At 44.9% G+C, this 22,037-nt stretch overlaps 1 protein-coding gene across 1 annotated transcript; it reads right to left on the bottom strand.

Moving 5' to 3' along the window:
• Nucleotides 1-1,381: 1,381 nt before the first annotated feature.
• Nucleotides 1,382-21,466, bottom strand: MORC3 (MORC family CW-type zinc finger 3). Its single transcript, XM_088051790.1, has 17 exons — nt 21,363-21,466; nt 16,017-16,089; nt 14,657-14,789; nt 13,400-13,612; nt 12,969-13,118; nt 12,543-12,690; nt 12,324-12,455; nt 11,955-12,074; nt 11,453-11,550; nt 9,301-9,405; nt 9,093-9,215; nt 8,907-8,981; nt 8,341-8,383; nt 7,214-7,398; nt 5,896-6,730; nt 5,606-5,769; nt 1,382-3,032 (listed from the first exon to the last, which is right to left on the bottom strand). Exons 1-17 carry the CDS (start codon nt 21,399-21,401, stop codon nt 2,879-2,881), a joined length of 2,790 nt encoding a protein of 929 aa, XP_087907916.1. The 5' UTR covers nt 21,402-21,466; the 3' UTR covers nt 1,382-2,878.
• Nucleotides 21,467-22,037: the final 571 nt, after the last annotated feature.

The raw sequence follows: 22,037 nt of genomic DNA, 5'->3' as shown, positions 1-22,037 counted from the left end.
TTCAATGTAAACTTACTCTCTAAGTTTGAAGCCATTCCCCCTTGTCCTGTCACTCCATCCTTTGGAAATTTGTCTCTCTCCATCTTTCATGTCACCTCCCTTCAGATACTGGAAGACCACAATTAGGTCACCCTAAAACCTTCTCTAGGCTGAACAATCCCAATTCTCTCCGCCTTTCTATTCCCATGGGAGAACTCTTCATTGCCATCCCTGTGGCACAGCTCACTGTCATTGTCCTCCTACTCTCTGGACAACCCTTGAATTCTGGAATCTTCTCCTTCAGACAGCCCAAGGGCTGCTTTGGCTCCGGCACAATGCTCTGATCCTTCCCAGCCTTGTGCTGTGCCCCATGGCAGGAGCTGCCCAGCTCGGGGACACAGGGGCCGTGCCCTCCTGGGGGACAATGACACCCTGAGCCTGGGGCTGTTGGGCTGCAGGAGAACCCCAGGATGGGCTGTGGGGCTGTGGCCCCGTCTCCTTGTGCTGCCCATGTGTGCCCCAGGTGTGAGTGTCCCCGGAGATCCGCAGGCAGGGCAGCCATGGCAGAGCTGGCAGCCTGTCCCCACAGAGGGCTGAGCTCCAGCTGCCCTTCCCTTCACAATTTGGGATGGCCTGCATGGAAGCAGTTGCTTCCTTTTCCCCCAGTTTGCCATGGAGGGAATTTTTGCCCAAACAGGTCACCCAGATCTGCCTGGCACCTTTGTGGTGTTGCATCTGCGCTTTTCCCACTGTCTGCACATTGGAATCTTGTCCTGTGCTGTGCTCATTCCAAACCTTTCCCCTTCCTGTTTGCCAACTGTGCCTGTCTTAGCTGAGTTATCCTGCGGGATCTCCCTCCTCTGGCAGTGTTTGAGACCATTTACTGAATTAAGTCCTGACAGATCCAGTCCTCATCCATCTCCATCAATCCTAATCCCAGTCCCCACACCCCAGGGACTCCCAATCCTGCTCCCCATACCCTGATCCACGAACCCCTGGATGCAATCCCAGCCCTTCCTTATCCATCTCTTTCCAGCTGAGGGAGAAGGATGTGTATGGAGTAGGGAATTTTAAAATTACTTTTACAAAAGTCCTGAGTTCCATGGCAGGAGGAACTGCCTTAGGAAACCAGGATGGTGCAAGTTCACGTGCTCAGTGAACTTCTGAAGGCAGGGAAGCTCAGCCAGGAATCAACAGCAGAACTTCCTGAAATTCAGCTCAGTTCCATTAACACTCCCTGGATTATAATGGCGCTGCTTTTTCCATATCCAGGACATTCCCACACCATTTCCATACTGACATGCCCAGTCCAACAAAGCCAGGCTTTCTTGTAACACCCAACACTTCAGCCACTCTGCACAGGGTTTATTTAGAGACAAACACAAGTTGGGATCCTGCAAACTCTGATTTTTAGCTTTTTATTTTTTACAAAAAATACATTTTAACAAGTAAATAGAAACCATTTCCATAAGTCCACCTTTGTCCAAAGTGTAAATGTACATTGTAAATTTGCCATTTTTAATACAGACATGTGCTCTATTTTGCCAGTTGTCTACAAGAAATTCAGCTACAGTCTGATGAAATGTAATAAATAATGATTAAGAAATGGAAAAGCTACACACCAAGAAATGGGAAATATAAACTTTGCAAAAGTCATACGTAGTTATATTACAGCCACCTCTTCCCAAATCAAACATTCAATTTCTCTTTTATAAAGTACAACAGTAGTGCATTCCCATTATTGGCATAGAGAGAGATCTTCCATTGAAATATTGTCCATGGAAAGAATTCCACTGAACTACAACTAAAAGGGACACCAAGGGACAGTAGCAGTGCAAAAAACCAACAATATTGGCTTTATTTAAAAAAAAAAAAAGATACTTCCTAAGAATTAACACATTGAAAATTAATTAAATGATTTTTTTTTTTAATTTATTTTTTTTATTTAAAAGCAAGACCCATTTTTCTGGATAGCTCTCCAGCTATCTGGATAATCCCATCAGAGGAAAAGATGGATTTGCTGTCTTTGCCACCCAGTTTGTCATTCCCAATGACTTGGAAAGAAATCCTGCAGCTGGCTGGGAATTTCTCTTGGTACCATTGCTTCCAGGTTTTCCCATGACCATGGAAAAATGAGAAGATTTAGAGCACACAACTCTAAAAGGGGAGATGTGAAAAAGAGGAATTCCCTTTTCTTGCCTATAATAAAAACTGTCCAAAGCTGTTGAAGCTGAACATCTTCAGCTCTAGCTCACCTTGTAGTTTACACCACAGACAAAGAAACATCCCTCCCTTTCCAAGTGCTTCCATCCAACTGGCCCATTCCCAGTTTGCAGGATAAAACCCTTGAAAGAAGCCTTCTTTTGGTAGTACCACACAAATATTCCCCAAATATTGTCCGAATTCTCACCTACTACTTACATCTCTATGTAACAGAATGCAACACAGAACACTGCTGGGAGCAATGGAACAACACTGTGGGATACAACAACTCTGGGAAGGAAATCAAGGAAGTTCTTTTTTTTTTCTTTTTTTTTTTTTTCCATTTTTAAGATATTTCACTACTTTAGAAGAGGAAATACTCACAGGTATTAATGCTTATATAAGATCCAAAGTCAACCAAAAGGTGTCTGTAGAAAAGTATTAAGATTCCTAATAGTAAAAATATCTGCAAATTTAATTACAAATACATTTCCAAAGCAAAATCCTTAATTAAGTACTTCAGGGTGGGTCAGTATCGACAGTGTTCCTTGAGGAGGACGTGAACAGCTAAATGTGGAATATTTACACTGAGAGATCCACCTATGTCAAATATATAAAGTGAAGCAGCCCTATTTACAGTCTGGAACCTACAGGTTATAATGGAAGAGCAATAAAACTCTGCTGGAACATGGAGATTTTAAGTGCTGCTGATTTCATGCATTTGTTCTACCACTTGCCCTAAGATTTCATCCACCACGTCGACGTCGTAATTCACTTGCTGCAGGTCCAGGTCGGGCATGATGGTGGCCAGGAGTTGTCCCACGTTCACTCGGAGAGAGCGGAGCTTCAGGCTAGGGAGAGATGGGACAGGATTAAATGGAGATGGAATTCTCTGCTCAAAGTTCACCTAACAAAGCTGGATTGATAATCCAGACTGGAGATGCTCCGTGACTCCCATAAACCAACAAAAAACACGGGTGCAGGTAAAGCTGCATCAAGATTATTTCTAAATCTACCGGTCTTTCCAAGCTTCTCTTCAGTTTTTCAGCTTGAAGGGGAATATTCCTTCAATTTCAAACCAATACTAAACTGAATTCCCCTCAGAAATATTTCAGAATAAGCATGGGTACAATCCTTTACCCCATGCCACCTGTATTTCTCAAAGCAGTATTAAGCCCTGGTATTTTTATCCCTTTAGAAATCCAAACTACCACAACCCACAGGAACAAAAGGAGAGAAAAAGAGAGGAGAAGGCAAGAAAGAGGAGTTTGTCCAAAGGCTTTAAAATATAAATAGGATATAAGAGTTGTAGCCCAGGGAAAAGGCTGTGCCTCCCTTTTTTTGGTTTCTTTCCTGGATGTCCTTGCTGTGTCCTCTTCCTGATCAAATTGTTTTGCCATGAGCCATCCCTTCTGTGGCCCATTTCCTTCTACTCTCAGATCCTTTATCATCTCCATGACCAGTTCTCCCAGTGCTGTCATATCTCCATCAACTTGGGAGGGCAGTTATTTCCAAGTCCTGCATTTACTTGCTAATTCTTTTAGTAAACACAAGTCAGAGCTATAAGGAAAAATAAAATTAAATGCTGACAGATAATTTTTAACGTGGGTCAATTTCTTTTTTAAGACTGAAAGGGGTCTCTGGAAATTATCCAGCTCATTCTCCACTCCCCTGCCACCCTCTGCCAGGGTGTCCAGAGGCAGATCCAGCACTCCCTGCTTGGGCTCCCCAGTCCAGCCCAGTAGGAGCTGGTTTGTGCCACCAGCAGAGTGCACTGCGGGCTCACATTGCGCTGCCACCCCCCAGCACCACAGGCACCTCCTGCAGCTGCTGTGCCAGGAGCTGGCTCCAGTTCTGGAATTCACAGGGGTCATTGCGGAATTTTCAGAGGTTTTTTTTTTTTCCAGCCCATTTGTCCAATTTGGCAAAGTCCCTCAGCAGCAGCTCTGCCCTCCTGAGCTCCCTCCAATTTGATGGCATCAGGAATTCGGTCACCCAGGCCATGAATCCCAGAATCCCCAGGGTTGGAAGAGACCTTTGGGATCATCCAGTCCAACAATCACCCCAAAATGACATCCCTGAGGGTCACATCCAGACTCCTCCTGAACACTCCCAGGGACAGCGACTCCAAACTTCCCTGGGCAGCTCATCCCAAGGCCTGACCGCTCTTCCAGGGAAATTTTCTTTCCCGATCTCCAACATGAGCCTCCCCTGCTGCACCTTGAAGCCGTTCCCTCTCATTTTTTCCCTGCCCCTGCTGTCAGGGAGTTGTGGGGAGCAGTGAGGTCCCCCTTGAGCTTCCTTTTCTCCAGGCTGGGCCCCTTTCCCAGCTCCCTCAGCTGCTCCTCCCAGGTTGTGTTTTCCAGCCCCTTCCCAGCTCTGCTCCCTTCCCTGGCCATGCTCCAGCCCCTCAATATCCTTTTATGGTGGCACACTTCTAAATGTCCTTTTAAACTGGACACAGGACTTGAGGTGCAAAAGCCTTTTTCACTCCTGGCCTTGCTGCTGATCACCAATTTGCCCTCAGACACCCCATGCTGGTTGTCCTTACTCCCCTTTATGACTCTCATGGGGCTGCAGGTGGCTTCCAGGTAGATTTACTCCAGGTTTTCCCTGGGATTGAGGCTGCAGTGCCAAGGAGGAGTTCTGTCTGTCCTAAATATGGGCGTAACGACTGCTTTTTTCCAGGAATGTTAACTTTTGGAGATGCCACAAGGCCCTCAGCTCCCTCTGAAATGCCTCTCTTCTGGTCCCAGGGATCAATTTGCTGAATTGGTCCCTTAACTGAGTCCCATTTTATCACAGGTGATGCTTCTCCCCTTGGATTCTCCCCTGGGGGGAGACTCAGCTCACTCTGCTTCCACCTGCTCTGGGTTTTCTGGTGTGTGTGTACTATTCCCACTTCCCAAGAGCTCCAAGCCCTCCAGCTGGAAATTTCAACCCTTGTTGAAATTTCCTGTACCCTGGACCCTGATTCCACAGGATTTGCCTGCAGCTAGGAGTTCTTATAGGAAAGTTTCAAATCCATACTCTTCAGTTGGTTGAAAAACAGAAAAACAGACCCTCAAAGTGAAGTTCATTATACAGCAGAAAATAATAATCACCCTCTTTCTTGCCTCCCTTTTCTCTCCTTGCATTGCAAGTTGTGTTTAGAAATTATACACCATTTTTGACATTTTAAGAAGTATCAGTTTGCCATTCTGTTCTGCAGTGGCCAATCCTGCTCACACAAATCATAAATCACAAACAACACTTGATTAAAAAAAAAAAAACATTAGTTAGGAGTCACAAAAGGCAGTAGAAAAGAATTCTGAGCATCACATTTTATTATACAATTATCAGACATAACCTTCATCAAAACATTGCAAATACAACCAACAAGCAAAAACCTTGAAATAACATCTAGAAAGAACAAAACTGATACCTTTCTCCATCAGAAAAATTTACAGAGTCTTCTACATTACTGGTGGTAGAATCATTTGCACGTGCTACAGCCTGAGGGATTGAAGCTTTTAACTGAGCCAGCTCTGCCTTGAGCTCCTCACACTGACAGGCCATTTGATTCTTCTCCACTTCTAAGACTTCAATCTGCCAATCAAAAGAAAAAAATCAAGCTGTAAAAACTATTCAAGACATTGTGTAGTACAAGTTCTATGATGCAGGGAGGAAAAAATAGAGATCATTTAAGTGATGGGAGTGTTTTACCAGACGTACCTCGCTCTTGTACCTGTCTCTCTCGATGGTGCACTTGTCCAGCTGCCTGAAAACATCATCCAGCTGCACTGCCATCTCATCCACCTCACTCTTGCTCTCGCCATCAGCACATTTGCTGCACTCAGTCTTTAGGTTCTGCAGGGTGCTGCACTGCTCCTTGAGCGTTGCTATTTCCCCCAGGGCCTGCTCATACAGAGCTGTCACCTCTGCCAGGCTCCTCCCATCAGCATTTCCTTCTCCAAAGGAGGGAACTGTCTCTGTTGCCTGATGGCACATTTCCTTTTTTACATATTTATTATTCATCTCCAAAAGCTGCTGTTCCAGTGCTTCCACTTGTTTGGTTAACGCTTCGCATTTGCTTTGGTAGATTTCTTTTTCTCTGCTCAATAACTGCAGCTGATTTTTCAGTTCATTTTCCATCTCTACAGATGTCTCAGGAGCACCATTGACCTTGTGCTGTTCCTCTTCCATCCCTGCCGCAGGAATCTGGACTGGGATCTCTTCCACCTCTTCCTTTTTCACCACCAGGTTTGGGAGCTCTGTCTGTGTTGCTGAGCTCAGCTGTTCACTTTTTGCCTCTGAAGTGGTTGCACTGCAAGGTTCCCCCAGGGGAGAGTTTTCCTTCTGCTTCTCCTCCTGATCCAAATTGATACATTCTGTTTTTACCACAGCAACATCAGCATCTGCTGAAGGCTTTGGAGTGCTGCTCTCCTCTAAAATGATGACATCTTCATCATCATCATCCTCCTCCTCGTGGTTGCTGAATGTTTTGTCACTGAGCCGAGGTGTCTTTAGGGACACAGGTGTCACACAGCTCTGCGTCCTCCTTTTGAGACTGAGGAGGAAAATATTAAAATTATCAGTTTATTGCTTAAAAGCTGCCAAATCATTTGTTTCCAACCACGTGCAGTGTTTCTCTGAACACTGTTAAGAAATTACAACTCCAGAAAATCTCCTGCATGGGCTTGTAATTTGCGTAGCCAGAGTAAATTCCTGTAAAAACAAATGCCTACCATCCACACACTCCACATTATTCTGAAATTCAGTATTCCCAGGAACATCCCCACAGAGTTCCAGGAAAACAGCCTGTGGAGTGTAGAGAACACAAAGTCTATAAATCACTAAAAATGCTCCTTTTGTCATTTTCCTGCATTCACTTTTGTACTTAAAGTTGCCAGGTCCCTTTAACCTGGAGCTTCCCATGCCCCCAGAATTCCCACAGGAATTTTAGCAGCTGAAGCTGCTCCAACAGCATGGTTTTCATTAAGTTATTAATTATAGAAATAAACAGGAATCTCCTTTGTACAGGTCCACTCACCTGCTATCAGCATCCAAATGAGGGGAAGAAACTTTGATTAAAATAGGCAGAGATCTTCTAACAGAAGCATCTGATGATTTTGGTAAAAGTAACCTTGGAAGAGCTTCCTTTGCATTTGGAGCTGAGAATGTTTTGAAGTCTTTACTTGAAGAAACAGATGTTTTTAAAAATATTTCATTATTGATCTATAAGACAATGTAAGTCAAGAATGGAAATAAACAGATATTAGTAGATTCTTCAGGATAGATTTAAGCAGTTCCTTATATACCAGCACCTAAAATTCTGACATTACCATATCCAAGTACCTCCTCGAACCCAGGCTCAGGATTTTGGGATGAGAAAGGCTGGCTAGACTACTGCAAATCCCAGTTTTTCATCTTAAAGTGCTATGCAGAATCCCAGGCCGAGAGCTTTTCCCAAGCTGTGTCTCTGTCTGGAGTTTGCCCATCAGACACAAACTCCAGGACAGACATCCCTGGGAAAGCTGCTCAGGATTCACCCAGTTGGCCCAAAATGAGCAATTATTTCACTTTTAGAGATTATTTTTGTACTGGGGGAGATGTAACGGCAGAGAAACAATAAAATGAAATAAATAGGTTCAAACAGCACATGCAGCATCTCTTCTCCAGAAATGAAGTGATCTTAGGTCAGAAACTGACTTTGAATGCAACTGAAACTAAATCCCACTTATGAATTTGATTCTGAGTTACAATCCAGACATTCCCATCAAACACCTTCATCTGCATGCGGATTTTATCTGAATTTGAGTGTTTCCTTGCACAAGTGTAGCTGTTCTACCTCTATCTATCCCCACCCCCTGAGATCCCCACTTCCAAGGGCATCTTTACTTCCATATCCTCATCACATCTCTCTCCAACAAATCCCCTATCAAAAATTGGGTGTCCTGCCATAAAACAGCCACGAGTGACTGACATCTCTCCTAGTTTTGGCCAGACACCTTTGTCCCTCTCAAACTCCTTCCTAAGGAGAAAGCAATGGTGGCTTTTCTATCACTGGGCAGCAAAGAAAGGAGATTTTGGGTTTCCCCATTGTGAGCAAATCCTGCAGAGCCATCAGAGTAGAACTGGATGCTAAAGCAGCAGGCTCCTGCCAGCTTCAGGAGTTACCTGGTGGCTGTACTCCAGTCGCCTCTTCAGTTTCTCCCTGTCCCTGCACAGCAGCAAGGAAAAAACAGAAATTAAGAGCTTAGATTCAAACTGTTCAATCATTATAAAAACTAAACCTAAGTTCTAAAAGCAAGCACAGTAATCCTTATCTCAACGAGATACAATAATCCGAGTATTCTTCTCTACTGAATGAAAATTTCCTCAGGAAGCTGGAAGCTTGTCTGAAGTTAGCTTAACTTCCAACAAGTTCCCTCTAAATTATTTATTAAATTTAAATATTTATTTAAAACAACCCCAAACTCCCACTTCCAGAATGTGAGGCAGCATCACAATTACCCATAGCAGTTTTTGCCATACACTTTAGCTAAGAACCTTTTTATTCCTAAATAAATGTATTGATCTTTACAATATGCTTCAATGTGGACCTTGAAACCTTGACTATTCCTACACTGCCAAATCCTATGGAATACCATCCCTCTGGGAGCTGGACTTTCACCCCAACTGCTGCACAGCTCTCCTTGGTCATTTTTAGTGTTGACAGCTTTGTAAAAGTCTCCAAAACTCACCTTTTCTTGTAGGTTTTCTCATACGTGGGATGTATTAAATCGTCATCCTCCGGTTCTTCTGGCACGTTACAGTTCCTGAGGGAAGGAAAGATACAGGAAAAAACCCACAACAGAAGGAGCTGAACACCCCTGCTGCTCCCAGGTGAGCAACAAGGACTAGGAAGTGTCCCTGGGCCGTGTCCTTACCGGAATTGTGGGTCAGGGTTGAGGGAGCAGTACCACTTCTCCGGCAAGTGCTCGATTCCGTCCGGGAGCTTCCGCCACTTGAGGCACGCGTCACACTGCACCCACGTCTGGTCAGGCTGTTTCCTGGGGAAAAACCAGAATAACTCAGGATCTATCAGATAAACCAGTGGCAGCATGTGCAGTTCTCTGCTGTCACAGTGGGACTCACTGGATCTCCTCAACGGGCAGAGCTAAGGGATATTCCTCGTTTTTCTTGGTTTTCATCTCGTTCCAGTAATCGTTGAGCTTTTCTCCCAGAGCTGCTATCGTGAGTCTACAAAGAAAAGAATTTAAAGATCACCTTGAATAATCCAGCTCTAACACAGAAAGAACCTTTATAAACTCCAGTGACAGAGTAAGTGCATGAGCCACTTTAATATTTTTAATTGCATGAGAGCGGTGGAAAAAAGCTTTTCTAAAAGCTTTCCCTTTTTTTCTTTTATAAAAAGTTTTTTAATTTAGAAACCTGGAGAAATGAGGGATTGTCTGAAGTCATGTTTGTCAGCAAAAGAATTCCTGGGAATACAAGTCAGGGCGCAAAGACTGAAATCAAGAGTGCTGTTGATGGACAGAGCAAACCCTGGAGGAGCTGCACCAGTTCAGCCTCAACCAGAGAATTAAAAAAAGCACAAAACCAATCCAGCACCTCACCGTGGTTTTGGCTGTTCCTGTACATCCCAAGTGCAGGTTCATGGCTACTCTCAGCTGATACCCAACTTTACAACATTTGATCACTTTGATGTGATAAAAAGTCTGGACCCTGACAAAAGGAGCGGGTCAGTCACACCCAGGGCGATTTTCAGGTATTTTTCCTGCTCAGGGCTCTCGGTGCAGCTCAGGGACTCCCAGAGCTGGCACACCCAGGAGGGATAGGGAAGGAACAACAACAAGGCTCCCAGGTGAGCTGGAGGTGAGGACAGCCCCCTGTCAGCCTGTGGAATTCACCTCTGAGCAATTCAGGGGATGAGTAACCAGGCCCAGCCCTCCCTGGCCTGGCTCAGCACCTGACACCGCCCAGGGCCTTGAACCAACACAAATGTTTGTGCAGTGAACTCGTGTCACCCAGAGCTGGGATCCAGGTCACCTCTGAACCCCAGGCAGGGATTGCCGAGCCAGGGGCATCACAAGGGCAGAAATGAGCAGTGAGCAGGGATGGGACCTTTTCTGGGGAGGGAAGAAGGGCACCTTTCCATCAGGCTCACAGCTTTCCAGCCCAAAACAAAAACATCTTGTGAAGCCTGGAGCACTCCTGGCAGAAAAACCTTCACAGAACATCTTTCAAGTGTGCCACCACTGTGCCCACCCACATTCCAAATGTGGGGAAAGGGTAAGTAAAATCAGAGAAAGCTGGGAAGTTGTAACTGTACTGAAATCAGAGGTGAAATGCAGTTGCTGCTTCCTGGATGGAATACAGCTGGCATGGGGAATCTGTTCCTGGGTGATGAACAGCACAGCAGAGTGGAGACACCACAGCCAGGTCCTGCCAGAATCCCTGCAGGAACGGGAACTCCATGGGACCAGGAGCTGACAGAACACAGAGCAGCCAAGAGAGGAGAAGCTGCTTTGCTGCTGAAGCAGCAGCTGGGGTGAAATGCCTCTCCTCAGACGAACTTGGCTCATTAAAATTGAATTGTAAGATTAACTCACACCTCCACCCCAAAGTTATGTCCAGGAACAAGTGGATGTGGCACTCAAAGGTTTGGAGGTCTTTTCCAACCTTAATGATCCTCTGATGCTCCCCACATGTTTGGATATTGATTTAATTATATTATATTAAAGGACAGGCTGGTTGGGCACAAAGGTCTGGGAATACCTGAGGTGCTGATAAACAAATCAAACCCAAGGGATTGAGGAAACCCCCCTTTCATGTGAAGTGTTCAAAAAAACCCCAACAAGTGGAAAACATTCCCTGCTCACTGTGCCTGCCAAGGGCATTCCCAATTCCTGCCCCTCTGCCAAGGGAACTGTTGGTGCCACACACAGAAAATGGTTCAGGATCACCAACATTTGCAATCCATGCCCAAAATTTCCACATTAAAATCCACATTAAAAACACTGTTGGGCACATGGGAAACGCCTCCTCCTGAACAGCCACAAAAGAATATCCATGGAAAAACACGGGAACAAGGCTGGTGTGGATATTGTGGGAAAATATTTATAATAAGGAAAGAGACAAAAAAAAAAAGTCTAAAAAAAGCTGTTTGCATTTAAACCAGGTTTGGTCAGAACACCAACTTTTATTCCTCCTATTAAAAGAAGCAGCTTTATCAAGTATTTCCCAGGAAATGGTAATATGGGATAGAAAATGCAGATAAAAATACCTGTATTCATTAGTGTAGTCAAAATCTTGTTTGTTGTGAGTTGGTTTTAGGAAGTTGCATTCAATAATCCCAACAACACCCACTCCCATGTTGTTTGCCTGCAGGGAATTAAAGTTTATCAGGAAAACCAACACAAAATCCATGCCAATATTCCAAGAGTTTGCTAAAGGTAATTATTAACTGTATCTACATTGGGTAAAAAGGATTTTCTGGCTTCTGACTCCTCTCCAAGGAGAGGATCTTGATATAAACGCCCCAAATAACAAATCCTCTGTTCCATCCCTCTTTTTGCTCTGGAAGATATGCTCAGATTCATATTTTTGTATCAAACAGCCTCAAAACCAAACAATTTAATACAATTTTTAACTGCTGCATACAACAAAAAAGCTGATTTATTAAGTATACACCAATATCTTGTTTTCCATTCATATGCTTTTTTCAAATTAGCGCTTTAATTCAATTTGTCAAGATGTTAAAATATTTTGAAGCTCCAATTTCTTACCTTTAACTGACAGCCAACTCTTTCATAAGCTTTGATGAGTCTGTTTTTGTGGTACATCATTATGCCATAATGATCTTTGTTTCTGCAGTTAAATCCAAAAGTAATTCTGACTGTTTTGGCCTTTGAGCAGATATTAAGGAAAAACAGGGTGAATCTCATGAATACAAAAAATAAGAGTTACTCTGAGTGGGTCTTAGTGCTTTCTTTTCTTGTATTGAGATAATTCCTTCAGTATGACTTAATAAAAAAAAAAAACAACAACCAAACAAAAAATCACAAATAAACAAAAAAACCCCAAAAATAATCAATATAATTGCATCAAAATCCAGTCACACAATTCAGTTCTGCAATGGAAATATTAAAGGATACATTGAGAAATTTGGGTCTGTAAATATCCCTCTCGATGAAGGCCAAACTTTTGGAAACCAGCTGTGTTTTCACTTTCTGTCCTCTCAGGATGATCTGCATGGTTGGCTTCAGGTACAAAATACTGCAGTAAGCCTATAAAACACACATTATATTAAAATTGACACATTTACACCCTCCAACTTCAGAAATCAAACCCAATTTTCAAAATCCAAGACATACTCGCAGTGAGTAATCACTTTCTGGAACAATCTGGTCCAGTCTCTCCTGTTTCTTGTAGCCTCTTTTGCCTGTTTCATCCAAGTCTTCTGGAATTCTGATGTCATATTTATCCTTGTCAAAGTCAAATTCTGGTTTGTTGTTTTTATCTCTAAGAATGAAGAAGGGAAAATGTATTAATTATAGGGGAAAAAAGCAAATACAAGAGGAGGTGTTGTGCTGGAGCCACAAAGGAAGGATAAAAAAGGGGAATTCCTCAGAGATTTGCTGAACTTCACATTTGAGTCCAGCTTCCCGTTTTTTTAACTGCACACAACTTGTTCCAGCTATTCCACACACAAAGAACCCCCAAATCCTTCTATGTTTGCATACACTGAAATAAAATGTGAAATTAATCAGAGATAATTAATGAGACTGGATTTATCGTACTTCCTAAGATTCCAAATGATAATCCTGGTGCCTTTTTTCCCTATGATGGCATCCAGCTCAGCCAGTAATTTCTCCTCAGTAGAGAACAAGGAATGTGTCAGGATGGCCTTGAGGCTGTTCTTGGATTCTGCAGGATCACTGATCTGCCGTGGGCGCTGTGTTAAGGAGAGGGACTTGGAATGGAGTAAAGATTTAAAAAATGAGGGCATTTTTGGACTCACTTCCCAGCTTCTCATCCCACATCTCAAACTTAAAGGTTTTAACCAATTACAGCATCTCCCAGAATTTTTTTTGGCTTATGACTCCTCTCCAAGGAGAGAATCTTGATATAAACATCCATAAAAGCAGCCAAGGATTTCCTTTGGGTGACGTTACCCCCCAAACTTGGGATGTACCCACAGCTTTTCACCGGGAATGCTGAAAGGATATGTTGGTTGGTGAATGTCACGATGGGAACCATGACATGCTCTGCTTTGGTGACTTCCAGGAAAGTCTGGGACAGCAGCCCCACGCTCATGGTGTCCCCGTTCTTGGTGAAGACGATGGCATCCTTGCCCAGGCGCATGGATCCCGACTTGAAGCCGTTCCCGTACAACCCCACGGGAACGCGGCCGTTCATCACCGACTTCTCGCTGAAGCCGAAGCTGCAACATGGAAAACGTGAGGAGGCTGCAAAAACAAAATCCCTGGAAAACTTGAGGGCTCAAGAGGGTGCAAGTGTAGGACTTGGCAAATTACTTAACCCAACCCTCTCATTTTAGAGGTCAGGGACTCCTTAAAGATTAAGATTTTAGATTAAAACGCTGCTAAAACCACACAGCAAAAACATGGGAAGATCTGCTTCCAGCTTTTAAATATGGAATAGAAATACCAAGTATGGAATTAGGTGAAAAAAATCATTCTTAGAGGATTCTGATGGTTTTCCTGTAGTTTCACAATAAATACTAATAAAAGCCCCTAAGGCTGTCTTTTTCTTCTCTTCCCTTCCCAGAAAATGTTTGATCCACAAGTTTTCCATTTTCATATCGCTCTTCAAGTAAAACAGGGAACTTCATATGGAATTTAAGAAGATATTAATTATGGCATCTAACAGAAAAATAAGAGTTTGAATACAAGCTTGCTCAAATTTAAATCTGCAGGCAGAGCAAATTTTTACAATAAAAGAAATGGCCCAGAAAGCTTTTTGCTTCTGTAGAAATAAGAGAAAAATCAGTTCCAACCCTACAGAATATTTGAAGATAAACAATTATTTAAAAAATAGAAAATTAATTTATTTTTCTATAATACATTCTATTACTGATATTCCAACGGGTTTGAGCTGAATCTCCTTTTTTCGCTCACTAATTTAAACTAAAACAATTAATAATAATAATTATTATGATAGTAAAAATAAAATATTTGAGTTGTCCTTATCACCACCAGCAGGACTATAGAGAGTTTCCACAACATAAAGGGAAGGATGAGAGAAAGGACAAAAGGAAATGATGTGGTAAAAGTTCCCTGACAAAGTTACAGAGAAGCTTTAGTAGCATCTGCCTGCTCTGGAGCCTCACCTGGACATTCAGAATCTTCAGAAATGCCGAATTTATGAGCAAAATCAGTGAATTATGTGGGAGAAACTGAAATAAACTGAGCAGTAACAGAAGCAGAGCTGGAATTTGTACAAGACAGGTGAAGAGGTTGCCCACCTGAGCATTTTGTGCAGCTTCTCCGAGTTCATGCCATTCCCGTTATCCGTGAACGTCAGACAGATGTTGTCGTTGATGACGGTTTTGTCGATCCAGATCTGTTTGGCACTCACATCTGGATCATAGGCATTATCTGAGGGCAAGGAAAGCAAACAGCGTGGGAGACTAGAAAACAAAAATTTAACTAAGTGCAAACACATTTGAAAGTAAATCAGAGTGTTAGGATGGAACAGCTGCATCCAACCCAGAACCTCACCCAAGCCAAGGCAAAATCCCCCAAATTATCAATGTCAGCAACACAGAGACCAAATATGTAGCTGGAGGTGAGCAGCTCACAGGAGAACAGAAAATGAAACCAAGCCAAGGTTCCAGTTTCACTGCCTGCCTGCAGAGCAGCTGGTGCAACATTTCAATTTCTCCCAGCCCTTACAGAGGGGAGCTGCAAAATGCTTTTAAACTTTCTGTTTACAGGATGTGAAAGAGTCAAACACGAGGAAAGAGAAACCAGGGCTCCACAAAGCCCTTCTGGCAGCAAAGCCGCCCCAACAAACACCACTTTCTTCCATCTCTTCCTCTCATCCCCTAGGATTTGGGAAGGGGAGGAAGGGTGGGATGTGATGGCACCTCTGCCTCACTGCCTGGTCTGCAGGTTCAGCTGAGAGACAGAAAACAGCCAATAAAGCAAATAAAAGGAACCACAGCTTGGCAGGTTCCTTCCTAGAAACTTTAAATCCAAATTGCATCACAGTGAAATATTTCATAAAATATATTTCAGCATCACAAAAAGAGGACATACAGGTGAAAGTCTGGAAGTATTTGGACTGTGAAAAGAGCCGAGATAATTTAACAGATTGTACTCCCAAAACAGCCAGGCCTTTCCACAGCCAGAGGGCTCTGGTTTCCTCCTTTGGGACAGCTTTGACCTTATCCAGCTGAAAAATCCCCGATTTCTTCTGTTAGGTTAATTTTCTGGGGCAGGGAGAAGATGTGAAACCAGAGGAGTCGCTCTCTTTGGCAGCAACAAAGTGCTCAATCAGCTTGGCTGGGGTCCCAAGCCACACCTTTATTTTGAGGAACCAGCTCGTCATTCCCTGACTGTGGAAAAGAGGAACACTGGAGATGGCAAATTAACTTTACTCAAAATCAAATTAATTTTGAGCCAATTAACTTTGCTCAAAATCAAAGGCAAGATGATCAACAGGAGACAATCAACAAATGCACAAGGCCCATGTAATGCAGGTAACAGGACAAAACACTGAGGAGCAGAACACTGAGGATGTTCAGCCAGGTCTTCCCCAAGCTGATGGAAAAAGGTTTTGTAACAATAAATAAGAATTACTCCAAGCTATTGATCACCTACCTATGAGTTCTGCAATTGCACTGAAGGGCCAGGTGTGACTGGTGGAATTGGTGTGCAAGAACTTTGGGCACAGCTGGAATAAAGCACAAGCAGGATCATTAGTTTGTGCTCTCCAAGGCAGAAACCAGTCTGTTAAATAAAGGAGGATTCCATGAAGCTGCTTTGGACAACAAAGCAAAAGGCTGGAATTGAATTGATTTCTGGGTATTGGTGGGGAACATTAATACAGCCCTTGAAGAGGAAATTCAACACAGTCTCAGCTTATTCTGGGCATGGGTTGTCATCCTAACAGTCTCTACAAAAATATATTAAACTATTGCTATCTAATGCCAGAGGTTACAGAAAACATCAAAGCCGTGGTCCAAACCCAGTCACAGAACTCTCAGATGTGAAAAACTCACATCTTAAACCAGGAGGATCCAAACTGCATGTGAAGAGTGAGCAGCACCCAGTACCCTCTGTGGGTCACTGTGTGTGCCCACAGTGACCTAAATCCCCTCTCAGACCCTCTCAAGGGGTGCTTTGTGCTTCTAGCAGTTGGATCTCACACATTTGATCTGCCCAAGGTACAGCCACTGCCAGAATGAGATGAAAATATGAAAATAAAGCACCTCTTTATGGGATGTAACTTGGAGATGTCAGTGACAAAGCAACCCTAGCCTAGGCTCACATATCTTCACTTCAAGACGTGGAAAACCAAAACTAAACATCCACTTAAGTTAAGGAGCTGTCCATGCAACATTTGGAGAAATTTTAACTGCTGCAACCGATACTTGTGTGTGCATTATCCTTGAGGAAATCCATGGTTACACTCCTACAGAGCCTTTAACACAAACCCCTGCACAGATTTGCTCAAAGCCCCCTGCCAGAGCTGTGGTGATGGCAGAAAAAGCAACACCTATGAACACATAACCCTGAAAACAGCCCTTGTACCACTGAGGTGTACAAAAAACAAAACAGAATCCACATTATTATACAGAGGAAATCTGAGGGATGTTTTAAAACACTGTGCACATATCGATACTGTGTAATTTTTACAGTTACTCGTTGACAAGCGCTTTTATAAAGGTATGAAGCATAAATAAAAGTGTCAATAAAAGTGCAAATAAAAGCAAGCAGCCACTTCAAAGCTCCAAGGTGAAAAGGAATGATGCTAAAAGCAAATCCTAGAGCACAAACCAGGCACCAGAGCAGGAGAAAGGCACAGGGAGAAGCAGCAGCCCTGGTTCAGAGCAACAGAAAGTGCCAAGAGCCGTCACCTCGAGCCTCAGGTCACAGCAGCACATGACACACTTCCAACTGCAACTTAATCCTTGCATTTCTCCATGGAGCACCACTAGGAACAGACACCACGCTCCTTGTTGCCATCTGTGCTTCAGAGCTCCAGGTTTAAAAAATCTGGTGCATGGAGACAGGCTAAGCCAGGGTGTTCCCAACACTTCCAAGTAATTTTGAATCCAGAAGAAAATTCCTCTGGGCTATTAATGGAAACCTCACATGTGCCACGGCACGTGGGTTAAAGGATCTTTGGATTTCTCCCTCTGCTGTACGGGAACTCAGGGGATCCTCAGAGCCCTGGGTGATTCTCTTCACTTCCACAGAGCTGGCAGCATCTGCTCCTTTCTTTTCTAAGCTTCGGGATCAAAATCCACCAGAAATAACTGGTGGGGTTTTTCCCCACCTGAAATCCATCCCTGGCAGAAACAAAACCGTATTTAAAAATCTCAACCCACCACAGGGATGCACATTCAGGGATTTAGCATCTGCTCAGCTCCCTGCTGAAACACTGAACAGCTCCAGCCACACAGGAGGCTGAAAGTGCTGGATCCCCTGCTGGATTCATTGCTGGATTCCCCCCCGGATTCATTGCTGGATCCCCTGCTATCTCAGCAATACGGACTTGGCAAGAAAACTGTGGTTCTGACAGAGGCATCAACTCACTTGGGAATCTCATGGAATTCCTGAGGCTGGAAAAGCCCTCGCAGCCCATGGAGTCCCAGCTGTGCCCGATGCCCACCTTGTCCCCAGCCCAGAGCCCTGAGTGCCACGTCCAGCCCTTCCTTGGGCACCTCCAGGGATGGGCACTGCAAAGCTCCCTGGGCAGCCCCTGCCAAGGCCTGAGCTCCCTTTCCAGGAAGAAAATTCCTTCTGAGAAGGAAGAAGCACCTCCCCTGACCATCAGACAATGCTGAGGAAGGACAGAAAAAACCTCAGTGCCACCCACAGTGCTATTATCACTAATAAACGTCCTTTTCTTTGCTTGTGAACCAAATCATTCTGTGTGCACAGAAATCAATCCTTGCCTGTGTAACACAACAGCTCCACCCGTCATTTCACTGCTGCGAACCACTGGGAATTCTGAGAACAACATCACAGGAATCGTGCTGATATTCTCTGGATCACTGCTTGGGGGAGGCTTTCAGCAAGGCTGGAAGGTTCACAGGACTGGGAATTGCAACAGGTATAGAAAGGGCTGGAAGATGGTAACTGGAACAAATGGGGTCTTGGCACCCATATCTCCCATCCCTCAGCAAAAGGTGAGCAAGTATGCTACAAGGAATTAATGGAAAAGTTAGCAAGTATGCTACAAGGAATTAATGGAAAAGTTACCTCAGAGCAGACAGCACCACCTGAGCACAGAATTCCAGACTGGTCTGGGTTGGAAGGGACCTTAAAGACCACCCAGGGACACTTCCCACCAGGAGCAGGATGCTCCAAGCCCCATCCAGCCTGGCCTTCCTCATGCCAGGCATTGAAACAGGGGCACAAAACCAGATTCAAGACCAAGAGAACAGTGGTTTAAGGCCATCAGTTTTGTAGTTTCCTCCAGAGCAATCCAGCAACTCCCTAATTCCTAATGAACTCATCAGGAAATATTTAAGTCAGTTTGTCCCTTTACACTTCATTCATCAATGCACCACTTTAATTAGCTCATAATTAATTGAGGTTCAGTAAGAGCTGAACACTCCCTTTGCCAACCCAGCTGCTTTGCTCCCTCAGCCAAACATATTTCGTTACTAAGTGGGTTTTGTTTTGTAATTTCATTTTTTTGCTGAGACCAAGTGCAGCCAAATACAACCCAAACCTTCAACTTCTTCCAGCTGGGCATATCTGAAACTAAACTGTCCTGAGAACAGCATCTCCTGCACCAACAAATATTAAAGAATAAAACAGTTTATCTCTCAAAAATGACAGGCAGCTTCAGGAATTTCAGTTTTCCAAGCAAACCTGAACTGTCCCATCCCTAGCAGATCCTAAGGTGTGCACAAATCCCAAACCCCTGCAGAGTTTAGGGGTTTCCTTATCTTGGGAACTTATTGCTTGCACATAATAAATTTTCGTTGTGTTACCCATCATCACTACAGTAATTCATGCATTTGAGTGAAAAACACAGTTTATCCTGCATTAAGCAATTCCTTGGGATCAACACTGACATTTTCATGGAATTGTTTAGGTTGTAAAAGCCCTCACAGCCCAGGGAGTCCCAGCTGTGCCCGATGCCCACCTTGTCCCCAGCCCAGAGCCCTGAGTGCCACGTCCAGCCCTTCCTTGGGCACCTCCAGGGATGGGCACTGCAAAGCTCCCTGGGCAGCCCCTGCCAAGGCCTGAGCTCCCTTTCCATGGGCAAATTCCTGCTGAAACTTCCTGAAATTTCTCCTCCCAGCTACACAATCCCAGGTCCACGACTGTGCAATGAACCACATCAAGGGACTGATACAAATTAAAAACCACTCTTAAAATATTAACCTGGATCGCTTCCCCGAGCTGCTTCATTGTTCAGCTGGACAAAAATATTGCCAGAGCAACAGGAGGAGATAAATTCCAGCGTGGGAATGAGTTCCCAGGCCCTCCCAGAGCCTCTGAATCCATGGAAATACTTTATATTCTCAAAGAACTGGGAGCATCAGCTCTCCCCTCAAGGCTCTGCATTACAAACCCTTTTACAAACCTGGTCAAAAATGCATCAGCTGCTTCACCTGAGAAACAAAAAACTCAAAAAAACCAAACCAAAACCAAGAAAAACCTTACAAAACCCACAGCTTTCACTGGAAAGCCACTGAATGCAAACTCTCAGTTGTGCCTGCAAGAGACAAAACCAAAGAGCAGCCTAAAAATAATTCAGAAAGTTACCAAGTACAACTTGTTTTGTTTGTGCCTCTCAGAGTTCAGCTTGGCAAAGTGATTTAAACCTGAGAATGATTTTAAACTCTGAACTGCCAGATGCAAAGGCTGATTTTTGACACTTTTACCTCTCAAGAAGACCAATAACACATCCAAAAAGTAATAATAAAGCCAAATCTTTATCTAAAGAAGCAAGACAACCCTGCTGCAATAAAATATCACACAATCTGCAGATCTCAAACACTTGCAAGAATTAAAGGCCTGAAATCAAAATCAAAATGCAATTTTGGAACTTCAGGGTGACAGTATTTAGGGCTCATCTCTAGAATCATGGCAACTTTTATTAGGGTAATATAAATTCATATTAAGGTAACAGAAATTGCTATTAGGGCAATATAAATCGATATTAGGTGATAAAATTTCAGACAGAGGTTGGATTCAATGATCTCAGAGGTCTTTCCCATCCTAAATAATTTTGTAATTCCAGCAGTGCTGAGCAAATCCAAAACCACCTTTTTCACTCAAATATTTAACATATTTGAAATATTTTGACTCATTGCAGTACTTCTGCTTCTTTCCAATAGTTTATAAACAAGGTGATGAGCCAGGTGTAGCTCTAGGTGAGGTTTAGGGGCACTGACTTGGAAAAAACTCTCCTGTTTCACCTGAAAAAACAGCTTTAACTTCATTTATATCACCACAAATAAACGACCGATTGCCACAACAGCTCAGCAACAGTACTGCGACTGAAAAGCACAACACAGCAGCGTTTAACTGCGTGAACACTCAACCCCCTCAGATGCAATTAGGGTTAAAATGTAATTAGGCCGCCCGCAATAAAAGTAGTTAAGGTCTGAAGTTACAAGTTGGCAATTAGAGGTCACGGCGCTGACCAGAGGCTGGGAAATCCCGAGCCCACCCCCAGCCCTCACCTTCCCCTCGGCACAGCCCGGCCGGACCGAAAGAAGTTCATTTTCCAGGACATGAGGCGGGATAAGGGCGGGAGAGCCCCCGGCCTCACGTCCCCCCGGAAAGACGAGGCGGCGCTCCCCGCCCTCGCTGAGGGAGTGACCCTGGAAGTGTCCAAGGCCAGCTTGGACGGGGCTCCGAGTACCCTGGGATATGGCGGAAGGTGTCCCTGCCCATGGCAGCAGGTCGCAACGAGGCGGTCCCTCGGGTCCGTTCCCCCGGGCGGCCGCGGCCCCGCCGCCCCCTCAGACTCACCGCGCTCAGGCGGATCCCGCCCTGTGTTTTCGCCGCCATCTTCGGGCCGCGGCCCCGCGCGCGCTTCCGCCTCCCCGCGGCCCTTTCGCGCTTCCGGCACCGGGCGCGCGCGCGCGGGGCGGGGCTTAGGTAAGACCACGCCCCCTCCGCTGTGGGCGGGGCCGGGGCTGAGGGGGCTGTGAGGGGATGGCCCCGTGCGGTCTATGCCATGTCCTCGCCTTGTCACCCTGCCCAGAGTGCCACGTCCAGCCCTTCCTGGGACACCTCCAGGGATGGGCACTCCAAACCTCCCTGCCAAGGCCTGAGCTCCCTTTCCATGGGCAAATTCCTGCTGCTGTCCAGCCTGAGCCCTTTCCCTCTCCTCCTGTCCCTGTTCCCTGGCAGCAGAGCCCGACCCCGACCCCCCCGGCTGTCCCCTCCTGCCAGGGACTTGTGCAGAGCCACAAGGGCCCCCTGAGCCTCCTTTGCTCCAGGCTGAGCCCCTTTCCCAGCTCCCTCAGCCCCTCCTGGGGCTCCAGACCCTTCCCAGCTCCGTTCCCTGCCCTGGACACGCTCCAGCCCCTCCAGGGCCCTCCTGCACCAGCCACAACTGGAGCCAGCCCTCGAGGGGCCTCTCAGAGCCAGCACAGAGGGACAGTCCCTGCCCTGCTCCTGCTGGACACACAATTCCTCACC

This window comes from Pseudopodoces humilis, chromosome 2, assembly GCF_049639895.1.
Source record: "Pseudopodoces humilis isolate 2021_Gansu_Grassland_sample_001 chromosome 2, ASM4963989v1, whole genome shotgun sequence".
Lineage (NCBI taxonomy): Eukaryota > Metazoa > Chordata > Aves > Passeriformes > Paridae > Pseudopodoces > Pseudopodoces humilis.
The sequence above is the reverse complement of the archived record's forward strand: the minus strand, read 5'-3'. Positions and strand labels throughout refer to the sequence as shown.

Excerpts from the sequence above, each read along its gene's own strand:
- MORC3 (XM_088051790.1), bottom strand. The coding sequence starts at position 21,401 with ATGGCGGCGAAAACACAGGGCGGGATCCGCCTGAGCGCG. Across the intron at positions 16,090-21,362 it reads GCGGGATCCGCCTGAGCGCG|CTGTGCCCAAAGTTCTTGCA; the intron begins GTGAGTCTGAGG and ends GCTTTATTCCAG. Across the intron at positions 6,731-7,213 it reads CATTTGGATGCTGATAGCAG|TCTCAAAAGGAGGACGCAGA; the intron begins GTGAGTGGACCT and ends TTTCCTCCTCAG.